The sequence below is a fragment of the Selaginella moellendorffii genome, unplaced genomic scaffold (assembly GCF_000143415.4).
Source record: "Selaginella moellendorffii unplaced genomic scaffold, v1.0 SELMOscaffold_55, whole genome shotgun sequence".
Classification (NCBI taxonomy): domain Eukaryota; kingdom Viridiplantae; phylum Streptophyta; class Lycopodiopsida; order Selaginellales; family Selaginellaceae; genus Selaginella; species Selaginella moellendorffii.
The window spans coordinates 443,934-462,712 of record NW_003314316.1 but is presented as its reverse complement, the minus strand read 5'-3'; the positions used below and the strand labels follow the sequence as shown (position 1 = coordinate 462,712).

At 47.9% G+C, this 18,779-nt stretch overlaps 5 protein-coding genes and 1 long non-coding RNA gene across 8 annotated transcripts; 3 read left to right on the top strand and 3 right to left on the bottom strand.

Moving 5' to 3' along the window:
- Positions 1–6,593: 6,593 nt before the first annotated feature.
- LOC9662313 (putative glycerol-3-phosphate transporter 4) lies at positions 6,594–8,379 on the bottom strand. Its single transcript, XM_024687851.1, has 3 exons — positions 7,350–8,379; positions 6,738–7,259; positions 6,594–6,678 (listed from the first exon to the last, which is right to left on the bottom strand). Exons 1-3 carry the CDS (start codon positions 8,377–8,379, stop codon positions 6,668–6,670), a joined length of 1,563 nt encoding a protein of 520 aa, XP_024543619.1. The 3' UTR covers positions 6,594–6,667.
- A 210-nt stretch (positions 8,380–8,589) lies between these two features.
- LOC9662312 (probable RNA methyltransferase At5g51130) lies at positions 8,590–11,163 on the top strand. Of its 2 annotated transcripts, XM_024687968.1 has the most exons (4): positions 8,590–10,398; positions 10,558–10,649; positions 10,722–10,771; positions 10,843–11,163. In XM_024687968.1, exon 1 carries the CDS (start codon positions 8,664–8,666, stop codon positions 10,098–10,100), a length of 1,437 nt encoding a protein of 478 aa, XP_024543736.1. In that variant the 5' UTR covers positions 8,590–8,663; the 3' UTR covers positions 10,101–10,398; positions 10,558–10,649; positions 10,722–10,771; positions 10,843–11,163. The 2 variants fall into 2 exon arrangements, with proteins under 2 accessions (XP_024543736.1, XP_024543735.1); XM_024687967.1 differs by having other exon boundaries at positions 10,558–10,771.
- A 1,016-nt stretch (positions 11,164–12,179) lies between these two features.
- On the bottom strand, positions 12,180–12,492 carry LOC112350920. Its single transcript, XR_002993932.1, has 2 exons — positions 12,411–12,492; positions 12,180–12,323 (listed from the first exon to the last, which is right to left on the bottom strand). It is a non-coding gene; the product is annotated as an uncharacterized LOC112350920 (long non-coding RNA).
- Positions 12,322–15,358, top strand: LOC9661941 (transcription factor bHLH123). Of its 2 annotated transcripts, XM_024687966.1 has the most exons (9): positions 12,322–13,225; positions 13,332–13,547; positions 13,646–13,932; positions 13,987–14,228; positions 14,314–14,445; positions 14,632–14,703; positions 14,761–14,826; positions 14,888–14,944; positions 15,013–15,358. In XM_024687966.1, the coding sequence occupies exons 1-9, from the start codon at positions 12,957–12,959 to the stop codon at positions 15,148–15,150; spliced, it is 1,479 nt and encodes a 492-aa protein (XP_024543734.1). In that variant the 5' UTR covers positions 12,322–12,956; the 3' UTR covers positions 15,151–15,358. The 2 variants fall into 2 exon arrangements, with proteins under 2 accessions (XP_024543734.1, XP_024543733.1); XM_024687965.1 differs by having other exon boundaries at positions 13,646–14,228.
- LOC9662311 (WD repeat-containing protein 13) lies at positions 15,251–17,371 on the bottom strand. The gene is made up of 11 exons (XM_002982731.2): positions 17,187–17,371; positions 17,009–17,131; positions 16,793–16,907; positions 16,592–16,729; positions 16,398–16,537; positions 16,292–16,339; positions 16,129–16,239; positions 15,884–16,065; positions 15,713–15,834; positions 15,576–15,652; positions 15,251–15,517 (listed from the first exon to the last, which is right to left on the bottom strand). The coding sequence occupies exons 1-11, from the start codon at positions 17,340–17,342 to the stop codon at positions 15,401–15,403; spliced, it is 1,329 nt and encodes a 442-aa protein (XP_002982777.2). The 5' UTR covers positions 17,343–17,371; the 3' UTR covers positions 15,251–15,400.
- Positions 17,363–18,739, top strand: LOC9662310 (transmembrane protein adipocyte-associated 1). Its single transcript, XM_024687969.1, has 6 exons — positions 17,363–17,771; positions 17,831–18,013; positions 18,063–18,225; positions 18,292–18,394; positions 18,451–18,532; positions 18,596–18,739. Exons 1-6 carry the CDS (start codon positions 17,412–17,414, stop codon positions 18,671–18,673), a joined length of 969 nt encoding a protein of 322 aa, XP_024543737.1. The 5' UTR covers positions 17,363–17,411; the 3' UTR covers positions 18,674–18,739.
- The last annotated feature ends 40 nt before the right edge of the window (positions 18,740–18,779 follow it).

Genomic DNA, 18,779 nt, shown 5'->3' with positions numbered 1-18,779 from the left:
TGTTACTAGACTTTGATAAGGACTTTAAGGTGGAAACAGATGCTTCAAACTTTGCATTGGGCATAGTTTTGAAGCAAGATAATCATCCAGTGGCATTCTTCTTGAAGAAGTTGAACAAGGCTATATGAAAGTGGCCTACCCACGAAAAGGATTTATTTACATTGGTCAAAGCACTCAAGGAGTGGTGACACTACCTTGGGAGGCACTTCAAAGTTTACACCAATAATGTGGCAATAAAACACTTCTTGTCACAGCTTGACCTAAGAGGAAAATAAGGTTGGTAGGCCAATGCTTTAGCCGAGTTCAATTGCAAGATTCTATATAAACCTGGGAAGAGCAATATTGTGACAAATGCTCTAAATCGAAAAGTGAGCTTGAAGTTGGTAATATCTAGCACGAAAGAAACCTTTTGGGACAATATGCGGACAACGTATAAGAATGATAGTTTAGCACAAGAAGTGTTGCTGAGGAACCAAAAGGCACGAGAAGCTCACCAGAGAGGTGAGTTGCCAACTGAAGAGAAAACAGGTTATGCAGAACATAATGGACTCATCTATTATAAACAAATGAGGGTGTATATTCCAGAAGGGGAACTACAAAAAGTAACCTTAGAAGAGTGTTATGACGGACCTTTTGTGGGACATGGCAGAGTGCCCAAGATGATGATGGGCTTACTCAAGAGGAAGTATCATTGGCCAGATATGGCTAATGACACCTAATAGTATGTAAAGGCATATCCAACATGCTAGCAAGTCAAAGCCGTGACTAAGGCTAGTGGGGGTTTGTTACAAAGCATCCCAATTCCAGATCGTCTGTGGAAATGTCTTAAGATGGATTTCATCACGGAACTCCCCCCAAGTGAGGGGTTTGATGTGATATTCATGGTGGTGGAATGATTTTTTAAGATGGCACATTTTATACCCACCACAACGGAAGTGGATGCAAAAGGTGTGGCAAAGTTATTCTTCGAACAAGTGGTTCGAGTGCGGGGAAGGCTAAAAGAGATTATCTCGATCGAGATAAGATCTTCACCAGTAAGTTCTGGAGAACTCTCCTGGAACAATATCACACCAAGTTGAAATTCAACATAACCTATCACCCACAAACAGGTATTGCTTATTAAATCAAGTTTGATGGCACTAACACTTCTTGACAGATGAACAAATGGAAAGGGTGAATAGGCAATTGGAAGATTATTTGTGATGTTATGTATTCGGAGATCAGACTAATTGGGTAAGTCATTTGGGACTTGTGGAAATGTGCTATAACAACTCACCACACTCGAGTATCGAGGTGAGTCCATGGAAAGTCATCAATGGGTGAGCTATTGAAGGTTCTATGGAACTCGGCGTGGCCGAGTATCATGGAGAGTTACCCGCAATAGAGGCATTCACGGTGGAAAAACTCAACATTTGAAATCTAGTAAGGGATTCCTTAGAATGGGCTCAACAAAGGTAAACCAAGTATGCAGACCAAAAGCGCTGGGATGTAAGGTTCCAACTTGGGGAGAAGAACCTAAGGTTACCAAGTGGGACCAGTTAGAAGCTGACCCAAAGGTAAAAATGCATGTATTCCTTCAGGTCCCAACATATGCCATTACTCAATTTCACAAATTGTTGCTTTAATTGAACTTTGCATAAGTACATAGAGTTTTACCTTGCAAAAATTCCTCAACTAGGTCTCATGCGTTTGCTAGGTTCTTCTCCAGTTCTCATATTGCTTCGTAATGTGGAAATACTTTCCACTTCACATGGAACTCCCTCACTTCGCGTCCTTGTCTCTTGTGAGCATTGAGGATGGCCTTGACTTTATATTCCTCTTCCCCTTGGATAACCTCAGGTAAAGGTCTTATTTGGTCCTTGCAAAGTAGATCCTGAAAGGACAGCTTGAGTAAGTTCACATGAAACACAGAGTGCATTTTCCCCATCTCGCGAAAAATTTGGAGGCCATAAGCCACTTTACCAATTCGAGCCTCAATCTCGTAAAGCCCTATGAGCCTATTTAAGGAACTCAAGATCAATTCATTTTCAGGCATGTTAAAGGTAAGCTAATTAGCATGGGTTAACTAGGTTGACTAGGCATAAAGAACTACACTCAACTCCTTATGGGGATGTCAAATCCGTAGATATATTCTACAGAGGTTGGGTTTAAGTCCCAACCCCTTAGTAAAGCAAGGATGGGTTCAAGTCCCAATCCCATACTAGGGCGTGGTGAGGTGAGGGGTATACACTTATATTCCATTGTCATGGGCTTTTGGCCAGGGAGGCTAACTTAGGCACATCGCTAAGTGGGGGGATGCCCCCAAAGACATAGTTAACAAATTGTAAGATTAAAAAAAGACATTTGATATGGGTATTGAACTTCTTCTATGGGTGGTGGAGTTGTAAGGAAACAACTCCTCGAGGTGTCATAAGTTAAAGGATCCCCGAAAGCACAATCAAAATGATAAAGAGTTCATCGAATGAGATTAAGTTTGAGATTGAGTCCAAAACCGACTCTGAGACCAAGTTCGAGACCGAGTCCAAGATCAAGTCCAAAATAGAGTCCGAGGTGGGGTCTGAAATTGAGTTCGTGACTAAGTCTAAGGTCAAGTTTGAGATCAAGACTAAGTCCGAATACTAATATAAATCATGGGGTGAAAGCCCAAAGCATATGTCTCCCAGGGGCAGCAACGAGGGGGGAAGGAGCTTTCTAATGGTATTTTTAAACTGACTTAAGGTTGAGACTGGGGTTTAGTGGCCTTGGGTGGGAGTGAGCATGGACTCATGTGGTGCCAAAGACACCACCCACAGAAGTGCTCAAGAGAAGCTCTCACTCCTAAAAGGGAAACCAATTGTAGTGCTCTTGGCTCATATAAAATGGTGCCCCACTTAAGTTCCATGCAACTCATTAGTCTTCACCCATTCTTAGGGGCTTGGGCCTTCCCTTTGGGAGGGAAGTGGGGGAGTAGAGTACCCATATCAAGCCGTTAGGCAAGTGTTTCTCTCTAATGCCCCGAAGCAAGTGTTGCAGCCAAGGCTTGGGATTTAGAGGGTGCTATAATCAAGTCTTGTTGTACCAAGGGATGTTAAGAACTTAGAGGTTTGGTGTGCTTGGTTGCTTATGCTTGCGGGGAGTGTAGTCTAATCTTAAATCCAATGTAACCCGGGGAGAGGGATTGGAAAAGATTTAGGAATTTGTGGACGGGTGGCTAACGCTTTATTGCTCGTGTAGTGAGTAGTTGAAACTAAATAGAACCAAGTATGAGCTAGTACAATAGGTGGGAACCTTGGTGAGAAAACTTAACTAAGGCCAAGGCAATATTAGTCTGATAAACGAGGTAAATTGGCAAATTAGAAAGGAAAAATTTATGGCTTATAAACTAACACTCCATTGCTTGTGTAGTGAGTAACTAAAGCTAATTAGGATCAAGTAAAAATTAGGCTTTGGCAAATGAAATTAACTAAGGCCAAGGTAAAAGTGTTGAGGTAATCTGGCAAATTAAAAAAGAAAATTTGTAATTTATACAATATTTTTCTTTTGGAGAAGAAAAAAATGTTATAGCTAAAAAGAAATTTGTCAAATAGAAACTAACTCAAAAAAGTGTTGAAAAAATCAATCCTTCTCACAAGCTTCATTTGAACTTTGTCAATATCTATACATATAAAGCAATAGCGGGGAGGCTCGCCAGCTGTTAGATCCCAGGCCCGGGCCAGGGTTGGTAGCCATGGTTGGTAGCCATGGTTGTGTGAGAAATTTGTTTGATGTTTGCTCTCGGCCAATGGAAAGCTGCGTGGGGCAGGAGAAGAAGACACAGCGACACATGTCACATGCAAGTGTCTTTCCTATCATCATCCAAACTTTTTTTGTTAAGATCTTTTAAATTTTCCTACACAAATCGCCCTATCACTCCCAATGTGGAGCGCCGCTTTTTTAGGGAAAGGGCAAGAGAGGGATGCAGTCGAGTAAATGCCTAGTAATATCATAAGGAGCATTGAAGACAACTATGTTTTGAACACATTATTTTTCTATATATATAGATTAATTTATGCTTTAAAATAATACCAAATGGGAAAAAAAAGAATTGCCATTAAAACCAATTTAGAAGATGGACAAATAATTCAGAAATTTAACCTTCTTGCTATTGGATTTTTTAAGATGGCACCTTCGAATCTGTAAAAGATTTCAAAGGCAACACATTTGTGCTTGATGTTGAGCATTGTATTGTTGTTGCTCAATATTGAATATTGCTGCTGCTCAGGCTCGATTAGAGATTTAGATACAGCTACAGCGTAGAATGGCACTGATGCTGAATGAGCTTCGGTTATAAAAGATAACATTAGAATTTATGAAGAAAATAACTTTGATTTTAAAGCTTACCTTGAATCACTGCTACACTGCTGCTCTGTCATGCTCATCAATGTCAGCCACAACACTATAGACAAGAAAAGGTTTGTCCCTTCTTTGGTGTCGTCGAGAGTGTCTCCACTTGATGAAGAGCATGACCACAAGGCCAAGGATGATGGGGAAATGGCCACAAACGTGATCCACACCAAGGTTGCTATTTCTGTTGTTGCTAGAGAGAAGTGTGCACCTTGAGGAGCTCGAAGGGAGCTCAAGCTGTTGCCTGTTAGGACTGTTGGGACTGTTGAGGCTGCTAGAATTCCTAGATCATCGTAAGGGTTCCGATTGATCCTTCCAAGATCACATTGTGGATGCCAATCGAAAGTTCTAGAATCACCATATGGACGTCAGTCGACACTTCCAAGATCACCATAAGAATGGTGATGATGCTTGTGAGTTGGAGGTGGTGGTTGAGATGGAGGATCCAGAATGCCTACAAGCATTATGTCAAGGAGGTAACAAGCCATCCAAAATTGCTAGGAGGTGAACCTTGAGAACTTGAAGAGTGACTAGCTTTTGGTGGTGGCAGTGCACCACTGTTGCCACTGTGTGCAGAGGAATGTGGCGGTGGTGCGTTTTTCCCATGGCGTCTGTGGCTGCCACTATGTGGATCATCGGGTGGTGAAGGAGGTAGTGTGGAATGATGGTGGATCTCCTGCAAGGATCAATGTAAAGGAGGTAGCCAGCATTGCAGAGGAACACATACTTGAAATTGACAGGAGGTGAATCTCGAGCCACTGTGTGGTGGTGGTGCATGGCATCCTAGACCGTGGCTGCCACCTTGTGGTGAGGAAGGCCGAGGATGATCACTCTGCTGAGCCAAATAATGGTGGCCGTATTTACCTCTCCTGCAAGAATTATGTCAAGGAGGTGTCCAACAATGCAAAGGAACACATACTTGGGATTGTTGGGCAGTGAGCCTTGAGAGCTTGAAGAGCAACTAATTTTTCGCGATGGTGGTGCACCACTGTGTGTAGAAGTGGTGGTGGTGCGCTTTCCCTATGGTGTCCTGGACCATGGCTGCCACCATGTGGTGAGGAAGTCTAAGGATGATCACCCGATGGTGAAGGATGGTGGCTATGTTTACCTCTCTTATGAGAATTATGTAAAAGGAGGTGTCTAGCAATGGGCGGTGAGCCTTGAGGGCTTGAAGAGCAACCAACTTTTGGCGGTGGTGGTGCACCACTATGTGCAGAAAGTGGTGGTGGTGTGCTTTCCCTATATTGTCCTAGACCGTGGCTGCCACTGCGTGGTGAGGAAGGCCAAGAATGATCACCCAGTGGTGGACGATGATGGTTGTGTTGCGAGAATTATGTAAAAGGAGGTGTCCAGCAATGGAGAAGAACACATATCTGGGATGGCTGGAGTCTTAGAGAGCCTGAAGAGCGACCAGCTTTTGATGATTGTGGTGCACCACTGTGTGTTGAGAAACACTGAGAAGGTGGCAGTGGTGCGCTTTCCGCCACTGGACCGTTGCTGCTGCCGCTGTGTGTGCCAGAAAGTGGTGATGGCTGAGGTGGAGGAGCCCAATGCAAGTGGTGGTGGCCTGCTGGAGTAGAGTTTGCTAGCTGAGGAGTTGGTGGTTGTTGTGTAGGTCGAGTCCTGCATGTACCATTGTGAAAGGGAGCAATACAAGGAAGCCATAAAGGAGGAAACACTGGCCCTCTCTCCTTAGTTGGTGTTGAAGACAAAGGTGGTGAAGCTGAGTACCCTCACTAGTTGCCAATGATGGTGGCCCTGAAGTCATTGCTAATTGTGAGTCCTGCTTAGTGTCGGTGGTCCAGACTTCCTCGGCCACACACCAATGGATGATGGTTTCCATGGTGGTGACTTTGGAACACTAGTCACCGATGGTGGTGGTGTCCATAAGCCCCTTTTGTTAGAGCCCTGGCTGGAGGCAGAAGTTTCAGCCTTAGCTCACCAGAAAAACTCGTCTATTCTCTTATTTGTTGTGCTTGTTTTGAACGTTGAAAAATCTACCCCTTCTCTCCTTGCTTATTGACCATGATTCCTAAATCTCTTGCTCTTAAAAAACTAGGGCTTCGCTTGGATCGGACGGCCAAAAGCGGAAACCTACCATCTACGTCTCAGATTGAACTCGAAATGTGGTTTAGATCAGTTAATAAGTACACTTAGTTTACAAAAGTTCTTTTCCCCGTACGCCTCTTTTTCAAGGACGTACGGAACGCTTCTGTTCTAGCTCGCGATCAATCTGCCAAAACCGAGGAGTCACAAAAACTCTCATCAAGAACAAGAGAGATCCTGATCCTAGACTGGAAGACGATCACCCTCCAGCTTCGCAGTAGCAGTAGCAGCGTTATTACCATCTTTCAAGAACTGGAAAGAGTCCATACCTCGCGAATGGTAGCTGCTAACTTTCTCCCGGATCTCTGCCGCCACCAGTCTCGTCAACAGCAGGCCCGCCACCAGCGCCGCCACCATCAGCATGTAGAAAACTTTGTCCCAGCCGCTGGTGGAGAGATATCCTGTCAACACTGGCCCGATCGCCGCCCCCAGCGATCCACACCCATCGATGATCGCGGTCACTGTTGCCAGAGCTCTCGCGTCGCCCTTGAGCGAGCTGTGAGTTCCCAGGTCGGCTGACACCGCGGTCGTGATAAGCGCGTAAGGGCCATTGACGAGCATCCCCGTGATCATCATCAGGGCGATGCTGGACGCCATCGACGTTGATCCGTAGCGGTGGTAGAGAAGCAGCGCTGGAATAGCCAGGTAAGTCATGGTTGCCGCCGTGATTGCTCGCGCTTTGAGTCTGTCCGAAGCGTAGCCGGCTAGGATCCCACCAAAGACTCCACCGATGTCGAAAAGTGTTGACAGATTCCCAGCAGTCTTTTCCGACAGGGATTTCGCTCCGACTCCTGCAAGAACACCACCAAGTTCGTCAACTTCGTCAAGGAAGATAGATTAAAAGAAGGTTCTTTGTCCTTCACTTCTATATGTTGTGTTACCTGCGAATGGGGATGCGGTAGACTTACTAGTCTGCTTGATGTAGAACGGCAGCCAGTACAAGAAAGTGTAGGCGACGAGCTTGCAGAAGAACAGGCAAAACGCAAAAGGAAGAACTCCTGGGATCTTCCAAGCCTGTAAAAACTCCACGGCCTTTCCACGCTCGGGGCTCTTTGCTCGGCTGTGCTGCTGCTGAGCCGAAGAGATGAGAGGAGCTTCCAAGTCGTCTCGAGCAGGTTCGCTGATTCTCAGCGAGCTCGACGACACCGCCACCTTTGTTGCGTTCTCGGTCGCCTCCACCTCCGCTGGGCTCGGCAAATCCACGTCCGCTGGCTCCACCACCAGGAACAGAAACACCAGGATCCCGGCTACGATTATCAAAACTCCCGGAAAGATGAAAGAGTATCCCCAGCCGAGCTCCAGCGCGCTAGCCGCGACGAGCGATCCGATGATGTTTCCAACTGACGTGTGAGCGTTCCAGATGCCCATGATGAGACCTCGCTTAGATTTTCCAAACCAGTTCCCGACGATGGCGACGACCGATGGCCACCCTGTTGCTTGGAACAGCCCCGCCATGATCTGGACGAACATAAAGTAGTAGAAGTCGTGGATGTTCCACCAGTAGGCCATGCCAAAGAGGCACACGAAGATCCCACTGCCGACCATGCCAATGCTGAGAAAAACTCTGAGATCCATCGTGTCACCCAGATGCCCCGCAAAGAACATTGCGAAGGCGTAGAAGGCGAGGAACGCGAGATCCACCTCGCCAAGCCTGACCTTGCCGTTCCTGCCATTAAATGGATACCAGCCCTGATTCTCACCGCTGCTCGATCGCTCGGGGTCGAGCACGCTCTTGACGATGCTTGGCGGCTTGCGCGACGCGTGGTAGCATGCGTAGGCCACGAATGTGAGCGCGAGGACGAGGAATCGGTAGAATCCATACTGGAACTGCCGGCCGCTGAGGCTCCGCGAGATCGCGATCCCTGGCGGCGTTACCCTCTTGTTGGATGTGAGCGACGGGCACGGCTCCATCGCGCCCAGCGATCGATCGATCGCACCCTATCAAGGCCGCTCTTGTCCGCGAGCCCTAAAATATTTCTTGCCCATCGTCTCATCATTCATATAGGGATGATCACCAACACCCTTTCACGAGAGTTTCTTCTAACCGCCCGATCACTCCATCCTAGCCGTCGATTCGATCTCCAATAAAGATCCAGGGATTAGGGTTCTTGGGCGCCAGGGTTCTTGAAATTTCCGGGGTTTTAGGCGGGCTCCCGATCGATCGATCCATTGATCGAGCGCTAGGGCGAGGTAAGATGCAGGGATCGCAGCAGCAGGATTGCGGGAAGAAACGGAAGAAACCGGAATATGTCTATGGGAACTATCCGTTCTACTATGGCTACCGGGTCGGGAAGACGCTAGAGGAGGATCCGAGAGTCAGTGTTTTCAAGCGGGAATGGATCGAGAACAGGGATTGTCTCGACATTGGGTGCAACGAGGGGCATGTGACGATCGCGCTGGCGGTGAAGTTTTGCTGTAAGAGCATGGTGGGAGTGGACATTGATAGCAAGCTTATCTACAAGGCACGATGCAATCTACAGCACGAAGTGGAAGCTCTGGAGAAGGAGGAGAAAAGCAAGGAGGACGAGAGAAAAGTAGAAGATGATGAGAGAATTGCCGAGGAGAAATGCCTCGAAGAAACGGCGAGGAGGATCGACACGCAAAAGGTGGGTTTTGGTGGAAAAGTAGCCGCGGCTGCCAATGACGATGGTGGCGAAAACGAGAAAGAGCTTGCAACGTGCCACGACGACGAGAAAGATGTTGTCGAAGAGAAAGGAATCGGGAAAATGAGAGCTGCCGAGGAAAAAGATGGTGTCAAACACGAAAGCATGGCTGCCGTGGAAAGTTGTGAGAAAGAAGCCGAGAGAAGCTTTGTTGAGGTGGTTTCTGTGAGGACGCAAGGCGACAATTCTGTGGAAACAGCTACGGCAGTACATTTTGAGGGTAGCGAAAACGGAGTGACAGAGAAAGAATTTCTAGCTTCTCACACAAGTGATGGTGTCGAAGAGAAAGAGAAAATGGAGGCTAACAAAGTTGAACCAGACGCGAAGGAAAATGGTGAGCAGAAAAACGAGGAAACTGTGTTTGGAGTGAATGGAGGATCGCAGGCTAACTCGATGGAAGAAGCTGACGAGGGGTACCCTTTCAAGCAAGGTGGTGAACAGAAGAATTCTGGGAAAACTCCAAGCACAGATTCTGAGGAAGCAGCCGTCGTGCAAAAAGCTGCCATGTGTGGGGTCGTAGCTGGCGGAAAGCACACTGCAAAAGAAGCTGGTGATAATGTTTTAAGCGGGCTAGAGCTTTCGGAGAGAGTTACATTCAAAACTCAGAACTACCTCGACGTTTATTGCAAGCCCGGGACGTACGACACCATCCTCTGCTTGAGCATTTCCAAGTGGATTCATCTCAACTGGGGCGACGAGGGCCTCCTCAAGTTCTTCGCGAAGGTTTTCAAGGAGCTGCGGCCGGGTGGCCGCCTGGTGCTGGAGCCTCAGCCGTGGGAATCATACAGCAAGAAGCGGAGAGTTTCCGAGGTGACGAGAAAGAACTTCCAGAGAATAAAACTCCGGCCGGACAACTTCCCCAGCATTCTGACCGAGAAGATTGGATTCAAGTTCTACGAAGAGATCAGCTCGGAGCTGCCGAGTGATAAGTCCGGATTCAGGCGGCCGCTTTTTGTCTACCACAAGTAGAGTAGCACCGGGACATAGCTACAGTTCTGGGAATTCTGAGAAGACAGGAGATCTCACGGGGGAAACAGTGTCAGCTCTGGGAGGCCATTCACTGCAAGAGGTGTGCCAGGGAAATAGTTGTACGTTTGGGGAATTCCGCGAAGTCCACTGCAGGGAATGTAGCGTTTAAGCAACGTAGCAGCAGCAGGCTTCGAGCTTTCTGAAGGCGTCCCATCATCGCAAAATCCTGGAAGAGGATCCCGTGTGAGCTCAAGCAAGTCGACAAAAGCCAACAGTTGGACTATTGCGACTTAGCCACGTACGTGTTCTTCTTTTTTCTTTCCATTTCTCTATTGCTTGTCTCGTCTTCTCTCCTTGCTTGGCTTATTAAATTTCTAGCGTGATTCTTTCTCGCCTTCCCGTGGCTCGCCGCCACGGCGTTTGTCGGATGCTCTTCACCATGAAATTTTTTCTGTAGGCATTCAAGTATCGAACGTGGTTTGGATGGACTACTCGGGAGTTTGAAGTTCGTAGACGACAACCTTCGTCATTTCCTTCACGAGACGAGCAGTATGTTTCTCTCATTCTCGCTTGCGTTTTTTAGTTCTAGTTTTCCTCTCTTTGCTTCATTCCCTGTAATAGTTTTTACAGCTTGTTGGACGACTCTCGCCAAGGTTTCTTCTTCGTAGGTGGTATGCTCTAAACTTTCCTTTCCAGTCTGATACGCTGGCGTTGTTTAATCGATCTGCCATTCTGTGCACAGTTGTTGTTTTTATCTGGATTGACGCAGCAACGGATTTAAATTGGGGTGTTCTTGACTTTGAGCGGCGAAAGATCACTGGAACTTCGGGGGCGGGTTATTCTAAACTGGCAGCAAATAATGCCATGTGTTGTGGACTTGAGAATGGATTCTTCTAAGTGTTTTTCTAAGGGATTGGCGAGAAAACTAGTGGGGCGAGTCAAATGGATGAGATCAGCTTTCACCAAAGCATAGTGTTGCAAATTAAGAGTGGAAAGTGACTGAGATGAGAGACCCATTCATTGTCACCTTCACTGGAATGGAAAAAACCATGGCCAACTTCAATGAAAGAACACAAATCAAGACAAAGAGCGATCTAATCTCTCTTGTTTTGTGCATTGTTTGATTGGAACTGTTGTCTCCCTTTGACCTTTCCCGCTAGTTTAGACAATTTTCTTTAAAGAAACGCCTATTGACTTTTCAACTTCCGCCACCACCTTTTTCTGACCTAATTCTTCGCCCAAACCTAACCCGCTTTGACCGGCTGTGATCGTGACACGTGTCAGGCGTGACACAAACTTCAAATATTCCTGACGCCCGCCCGTCACGCTTGCCAGAGGACGTATTTGACGGCCTCTAAAAACCCCTTGCTTCGCGCCGGGCGCCCGTCAGATGAGGTCAACCTTGACGTTTCAGTTTTTTTTGCCCTCCCTGCCGGTTTTGTCGGTGTGTGAAAGCGACACTTTAGGGTTAGGTGAGGCCTATGTCATTTTACCTTTGCCGCGAGAGGTTAGCAGCTTAACCGGGGTTCACATCACAGCCGTCAGATCGGCAGAGCCGGCGGCAATGATGTTGCCAGGTAGGCGCACAAAAATCTCTTTTCACCGACCGCGTTCTTTTTCTTCCATCTCGGTGCCGTACGTACGGTGGACCCACACGGTAAGGGGCGGGCATGTCCATGGAGTCATCATGGACCCATGTGACTTCTCCTATGATGGGGACCATGTATGGTATGGTACCCCATCACATCATATCATGTGACTTTCATCACTCCCATTTGGCAGCGGCTCTTTGTAGCTTTAGAGCGAGCGCGGTGTGTGTATAGACTTTGGTTTCTTGCCCTTCACGAGATTTCGCTCGCTCGCTCGCTGTGCTGTTCCCTGCGACAAATCGATCGATCGGTCGGACAAAACGACCTCTGCAAGTCGAGCAGCGCTTAGCCAGTCCGATCAAGACGAGTGATTGATCGGAATCCAATCTCTGGACAGCTAAAGCTTAAAAGCAAAACTAGACTAGAATCGCAAAGTACTTTCCTCGCTGAGAGAGCTCCGGAGCTCATAGAGATGTCGTGAGCCGAGAGAGATACAAAAGGAGTCTTGAGAGAATGTACGTATACATACATACGCTTTGTTTCCTGACGAAGCAGCAGCAGCAGCAGCAGCAGCACAGCAGCTGCCAGTGCTGTGCCGAAAGTCTCAAAATTGTGGCATCCCGCCTTACGTGACCTGCAAGGCAGAAGAAAGTAATCAGGTCCCTCGCAGGAGAGAGAGGTAATGAAAAAGAAGACGACGATATAATACTTGCATACATACCTCCAGACCCAAGCAAAGAGTGTGTAGTGTGTGTGTGTGTGTGCACTGGTGAACAGTCGTCAGTCAGGCGCATTCCTTTTGTCTTTGTAGTTGTAGCTGTGAGCTCCTTTCCTTCCTAGGCGTGGCAGTGAGAAACATTAGTAGCCCCGAGAGCAAAATCGGCTTACCACTGCTGTTGGTTTTCCTGTTTTGCTGCTGCCGGTGTGCTGGGAGAAACTGAGAGAAACTCGAGAGAAACTCTTTCGTTTCTCTTCAAAGTGTGTACTGAAAGTCGAGGCGATGGTGGTCGTAGTGTTCTTTGAGCATGTGGCTAGCCAGTGAGTGTGTGCATCGAGCGTAGTGTCCGAGCCCTCCCGAGAAGTAGCGGCAGCAGCAGCAGCAGCAGCACTTTTTTAAGAGGAAAACGTTTTGAGTCGCGCACTGATTGATGCGGCCTAGTTTCGGGAGCCCCGAGTTGAGTCAGCGGTGGTGGTGGCGATTCGCAGATGCACGGGTGGCGCTGCTGGCGGCGGCGGTGTTGTTGTTGTTGAAGCAGCAACGATTTCAATGTGGCAGCATCAGCAGCAGCAACAGCAGCACAATTCCTTCCGGCTGGACAACAGGTTCGTCGTCAGAGAATGCGAAGCTGCTGGCCTGTTAAGTCGGGCTGACTCTGCAACCAAGCTCGTCTCTCTAGCAACAACCGGGCTTGATTCCTCCGGCTGGCAACGAGCCGCAGCCTTGGTCCAAAGCCCGCTTAGTGCCAACTCAGAAGGCAGCTCCACCTCCACTCCCGATCAATGTCCGCCTTCTCCAGCTCCGACTTTCTGTGAGATGTAAGTCTGTCCCCGAGCTCGGCCACCCGAGCTCCAGCCATGAGATGCTTCAAACTTCGAGCTTGACAAGCGTGTTGACTCGACTCGTTTGTTTCTCTTGTCGCAGGCCGAGCTCGCGCAATGGAAGCTGCAATAACCAGACTAGACAAAAGGAAATGCATCAGCAGCATCAGCAGATTGCGTGGAATAATCTACCTTCCCAGTCTCCCGCTCCAAAGTCCGCCTCATTATTGGAAGTGGAAGCCGAGTGTGCGAAGTGGTCGACTCGGGCTGATAGTCTCTTCGACGATCAGGCGCACGATGCATACGGCACTCCAATTCTGTAAGAAGAATTTTTTCGGTGTCTTTTAAGTTTCGCGATCTCGAGTGTTCAAAGCCTTTCCGATATAATTTCTCTTCTCTTTGCGCCTTTCTGTCCAGGAATTCCAGTCAAGGCTATGCGGTGGACGCGCTTCTCGTCTGTAGAACGGCGGAATTAATGTCTCGAAGCTGCTCGGAAGATACTCATCGGAGCTTGCAAAATCCAGTTTTGATGTCGCCGGGAAGCCGAGGCTTGAGTTCAATGTACCAGGTTGAAATGCAAGTCCCTCCGCCGGTGATCAAGCACGAAGAGGAGTTCTTTCTCGGTGGCCGCAATGGTCTGGTCATCGACGATAAGGTCCTGGCGCTCCAGAGGTCTTCCACCGCGACAAGTTCGTCCAAAATCGGTAACTTTATGGATCTCTTGCGCCAAGCCGATAGGCCAATCCCGGATGCCACAGCTGCTGCGAGTGCGAGTTGCAGTCACCTCGGTCAGCTCCTCAGCGGCAGCCAGGACACTCCGGAAATGTGGCTTACGCGCTCCAGCAGGCTGCCTGCAATGCTCTCGGAGGTGCTGCCGTCGAATTCTGCAGGAAAATCCACCGAGTCATACGAAAGAAACAAACGAAAGACGACAGATGTGGATACTCGGGATCGTGGTTCTACGGTACAGCTCCAGGAGGCCGTGATCCCAAAGCACCAGGTAACATCTCCTAAGACGAGAGGATCACATACACACTTAGAACTCGCTCGAACGCATCGATTCTGATTACTATAAATTGATGCAGGATGACGATGAACCTGCGACGAGTGACCGGGTACCGGGCCTCTTTGGAGGGGTTGCAAGCAGCAGCAGCGGCGAGCCCGAGCTGTTCTCGAAAAGACCCAAGCTTGAAAATAGCAACTCCTTCCCTTTCAAGGTAGGTGCCTGCACAACGTTTCCAGGCATTAGTTCTATGCATTTACTACTAAGGAATCCTGCATGAGTCTTTAGGACAAGTTCCTAGTCAAGCTTCCAGTAGATGCTGACTTTAATGAGCAGAACAATAAATAGGGGCTGATCCTTGTACCTGGAGCTGATTAAGTTTTTGGAAATGGAAATGCAGATGCAGGTGAGGAAAGAGAAGCTTGGAGAGAGAATATCAGCACTCCAGCAATTGGTCTCGCCATTTGGAAAGGTAAAGAGTACCTGTTTATGTACGCTGATTCATGTCAACCAAGTCGACGTTGTGCAGACTGACACAGCCTCCGTATTGCTGGAAGCGATCGGGTACATCAAGTTCCTGCACGAACAAGTCCAGGTAAAACAAGCACTCTCCCCAGTTCTAGTCGCTTCTTTCTTTAACTATGTTGGATCTGAAGGTGCTCAGCTCGCCTTACATGAAACCAGCCGGGGTCAGTACGACGACACGGCAAACCGTAAGCCGACTTACTTACTAGCATTGCTTGTCCAAACTTCGACTAAAAACTTGACATGCGTGGCCCAGGAGCATGGAAAAATCTGCGAGGACAGGCAAGATCTCAGAAGCCGGGGTCTATGCCTGGTACCGGTGTCCTGCACTTTACAGGTGGCTAACGATAACGGAGCCGACTACTGGGCACCCACGCTCCACGGACTCAAGTAACCCGAAGAGGAAGAACACACACCGGACTCTAGGAACAAGCAGCGCAAACACTGAAGGACTCTCGGAGTTCTCAGCCAAATTTTAGTGACGAAACTCGAGCTGACCAACTGAAAACTGTCTTGTACATTCCGCAAAAGCATGATAGCATGCATCGGCAATTGACACTGTAATCACCTCACAAAATAAAAGACTGACAGTGCGAGGAAAACCACTAGCATCCTGCATTCGAGCTAACGAAAAAACCACTAAGCTAACCATCTACGGACTTAGCCCGTTTCCATACAATCACCAGACCTTCGCAATCTGAAGAAGCTAGCAGGTTCTCTCCATAGTTCCACGAAACGCCAACTATTGGTGCGCCATGCCCCTGCACAAACAAAACGAAGTTTAGTTCGCGCTGCGCTCAGTTATAATGGACAGCTTACCTGTAGCTTATTAACACAGGGATGCTTTGGTCTTGTAAAATCGTAAAAATACACATTCTTGTCTTCGCTCCCAGTAACTGCAAGCAAAAGAAACGAGCTAATAAAAAAGAGAATAGCCACATAAGAAACACTTGAACCTATGAATTCTCCCTTTTCCAGTGATAGCAGAGGGCAGAAAGATGCTCTTGTGTTTCTTGCAAGAGGAGGCAAGTGTAGGGAGCATCTTAGAGTAAGATATCCGTTCACTTGCAGTGCAACACTGAAAAAGAAAATGTTACCGAGCGCAGAGGAAACCAAGACCGACGAACCTGAAGAACCGCAGACTGCCATCTTGATTTGAAGCAAGTAACACAGGCCCACCAGCTAGACGGGAAAATATTCTGAATTGCACAGTCGTGGTCGTGGACTTACGTGCAAGACCCATGTTATTCTTGTGTGCGTACGACAGTGTGGCAGTAATAGAGTCCACCGCTATACTGTAGATGCATCCCTGATAGAAAAAAAAAAATTGGTATCAAACAGTCGCAATAAAGAAAGACCGAAAAATTCTTACGGTTGAATCACCAGCAAACAAAAGGCGGCCCGACGGATCAAAATCTAGAGCAGTGATTTGTCTTCCAAGGTCCAAATGGTTCACGTGCCGCCCAGTACTGAAGTTGATAACCTGAGCGAAAAACAAAAAGTTAGATTGCAGCAGCGAACTTAGCCGCGAGTACCTTCAACTGGCCGGTTCCGGTTCCGACGACTAGATAGTTGTTATTTACCTGAGAGAAAAGTTCTTTAGGCGCTCGAGCATCGCAGAGGGATAGTCTGCTCACTCACAGGATGAAAACGGATGCATAGTTGGGACACTTTGTCGTATATCACTCGGATGCAATGACCTTCGCTCGTATCCCAGATCCTGACGCTTTTGTCCAGAGACGAGGAGCACAGGTACTTGTTATTGAGAGACCAATCGAAATCTAGTTTCCTGTCAGGAGTTAACAGCTTCAAAGCTTTGTAAAGTAGCCATTTACCTGTGATCTCCTTGGAATGACCCCTGAGGAGATGAAGAACTCGCGGCGAGCCCTCGAGCGAGCATACTGTAAGTGTGCCATCCGCTGCGCCAAACGCTAGTAGATCAGAGCTGAGGTTACCAAAACGAACAATATTCACTGCAAGAAAAAAAAATCAAGTTAGAAGAAAGGAGAAGACATGAAGAATAAAAATCAAAATACCAGACGCTTTGCAAGAATCAAACAAGCACTTCATTCCAGCAAAGGCGTACGCTGGTTGCTCGGATTCGTCTGCTTGCACAGAGCTTGATCGGCGACTCGAGATTGAAGCAGGACTCTTCACAAAAGCAGAAGAAGAAAAAGAAAAAGAAACAACACCAAGAACAAGAAAAGAAAATTACCACCACAGTGACCATCTTCTAGCAACTCTACACGAACCTTGCTTAAATCTTTCGAGAGTCGGCCCTCAGATGGAGCCCATTCACTGTGATCGACACTTGGCTTGACATCGCAAATATATTTCCTGTAAGCTACATATCCAGTCCCGTTGCAATCCCAGTTCTAGACAGAGAGAAGGCGCAAATGCAGGCGCCAGACAAGAAAGAAAGAAATTTACCTGGCGCGAGAGCTTCCCATCCATCGCTTGCCTGTGGAGCAGCAATCTTCGCATTGTCACATAATCCTCCTCGCGCTTGGACAGAGATCCCGGCTCCAGAGCTATGGCCAGGCGATCGGCCACAGCGTAGCTCCCATCGCCTTCCAGCGCCAGCATTCTCCACAAAGAACAGAGCTCTACCTAGGGTTCTTGGAGTAGGGCAAATATTTTGGGATAGATGACCCAATGGCGCTGTGTCTCCTCTCCACGATCTTGGCGACATCGCGATCGGAGGGCCTGCTCGCGTCTCTAGTAGATTCCGGCGACCTGCTAGCCGATCCATCGAGCAGCGATGGCGCAGCGCCTCCTTCACAGGTGAGCAATGATCCAAAGGGCTGCCTCGCGTTTGCTCGCTCCAATGGCCAGCACGGGGTGCTCTACTACCTTGTTATGCTGCTCCCGGTGCTGGCTTTCACGGTCTTTCTCATCGCTCGCGCTCGCAAATGCGTCAAGAAGCTCCTCCAGAGCCAGTCGCCGATCATGGCCACTTACTATGCTTGCCTCTGGATCATCTCGATTCTCAACATCTTGTGGTGCGTTCTCGAGGTATGATCGCCATGATCGATCGATCGCTTCGCTCAAAGTTTTTTTTTTTTCGTATCCAGATGAAGCATTCCAGCAGCACGTCTTGGAATCTCATCTCACTGCTCACTCGATTCGGTATGGTGCTACTGGAAGTCAGTGTGGTGGTGTTCTTATCGCAGGGCTATCTCACCAGTACATGGGATGCTCTCGTTCGCACTCTCACTTTCTCTGGATTCGTCGCAGCGATTGATGCATTGATCAAGGTATGATTTTTGCAAAGAAGATTTCTAATGCCACCCAAAACTTGTGTAGGCAATTCTCATCTTCCGGTTCGGTATACCATTGTTCGTGGCAGGAAGTGATGCAGGGGACTGGTCCAAATGGAGCTTTTGGTTCCTCCATTCCCTCGTCTTTTCAGGCGTCTACTTCTTCATCCTGGTTCTCCCTTTCACGAGATGGCGAGATCACTTACCGGGTATGGTTTCATTTTTTGCCTTTCTTGTTCGAACTTCTCGTTTGTGGCTGTTTCCTGTTTTTGCAGCGAGGCCGGCGTTCTATAACTACGTGCTCGTTTTGTTTGTTTTAAACATGTCGCGTTCCCTGGGAAGCTTTATCCTCGGATGTGGATCGGAATTCGGCTACTGGTAATCTTTCTTTTCGTTTCTTCATTCTTCGTCATTCATTCCAAACGATTTTGCAGCATCTATAGCTTCACAAACTATGCGTACTACGCGTTCTATCCGCCTCTCTTGTATCTCACGTTCCTTGCCGACTATTTCAAAGTAAGCGAAATGGAGTTCTTTCTCTCAATCTCTCGCACAATTCTCTTTGGATATGTTTTTCAGGAAGAAGCGTTCCAACTCGAGGATGTATATTACTCGGAAATGAAAGACGCGGGCTACTTCGACGCTGACTGGGACTGAAAAGCTCAAAATTTTGGGCCTGTAGAAGAATACAAATACTAAAGCTCGATGGTACATACATACGTTTACTGGTCATGGGTTCGAATGTCTTCTAGAACGGTCATTA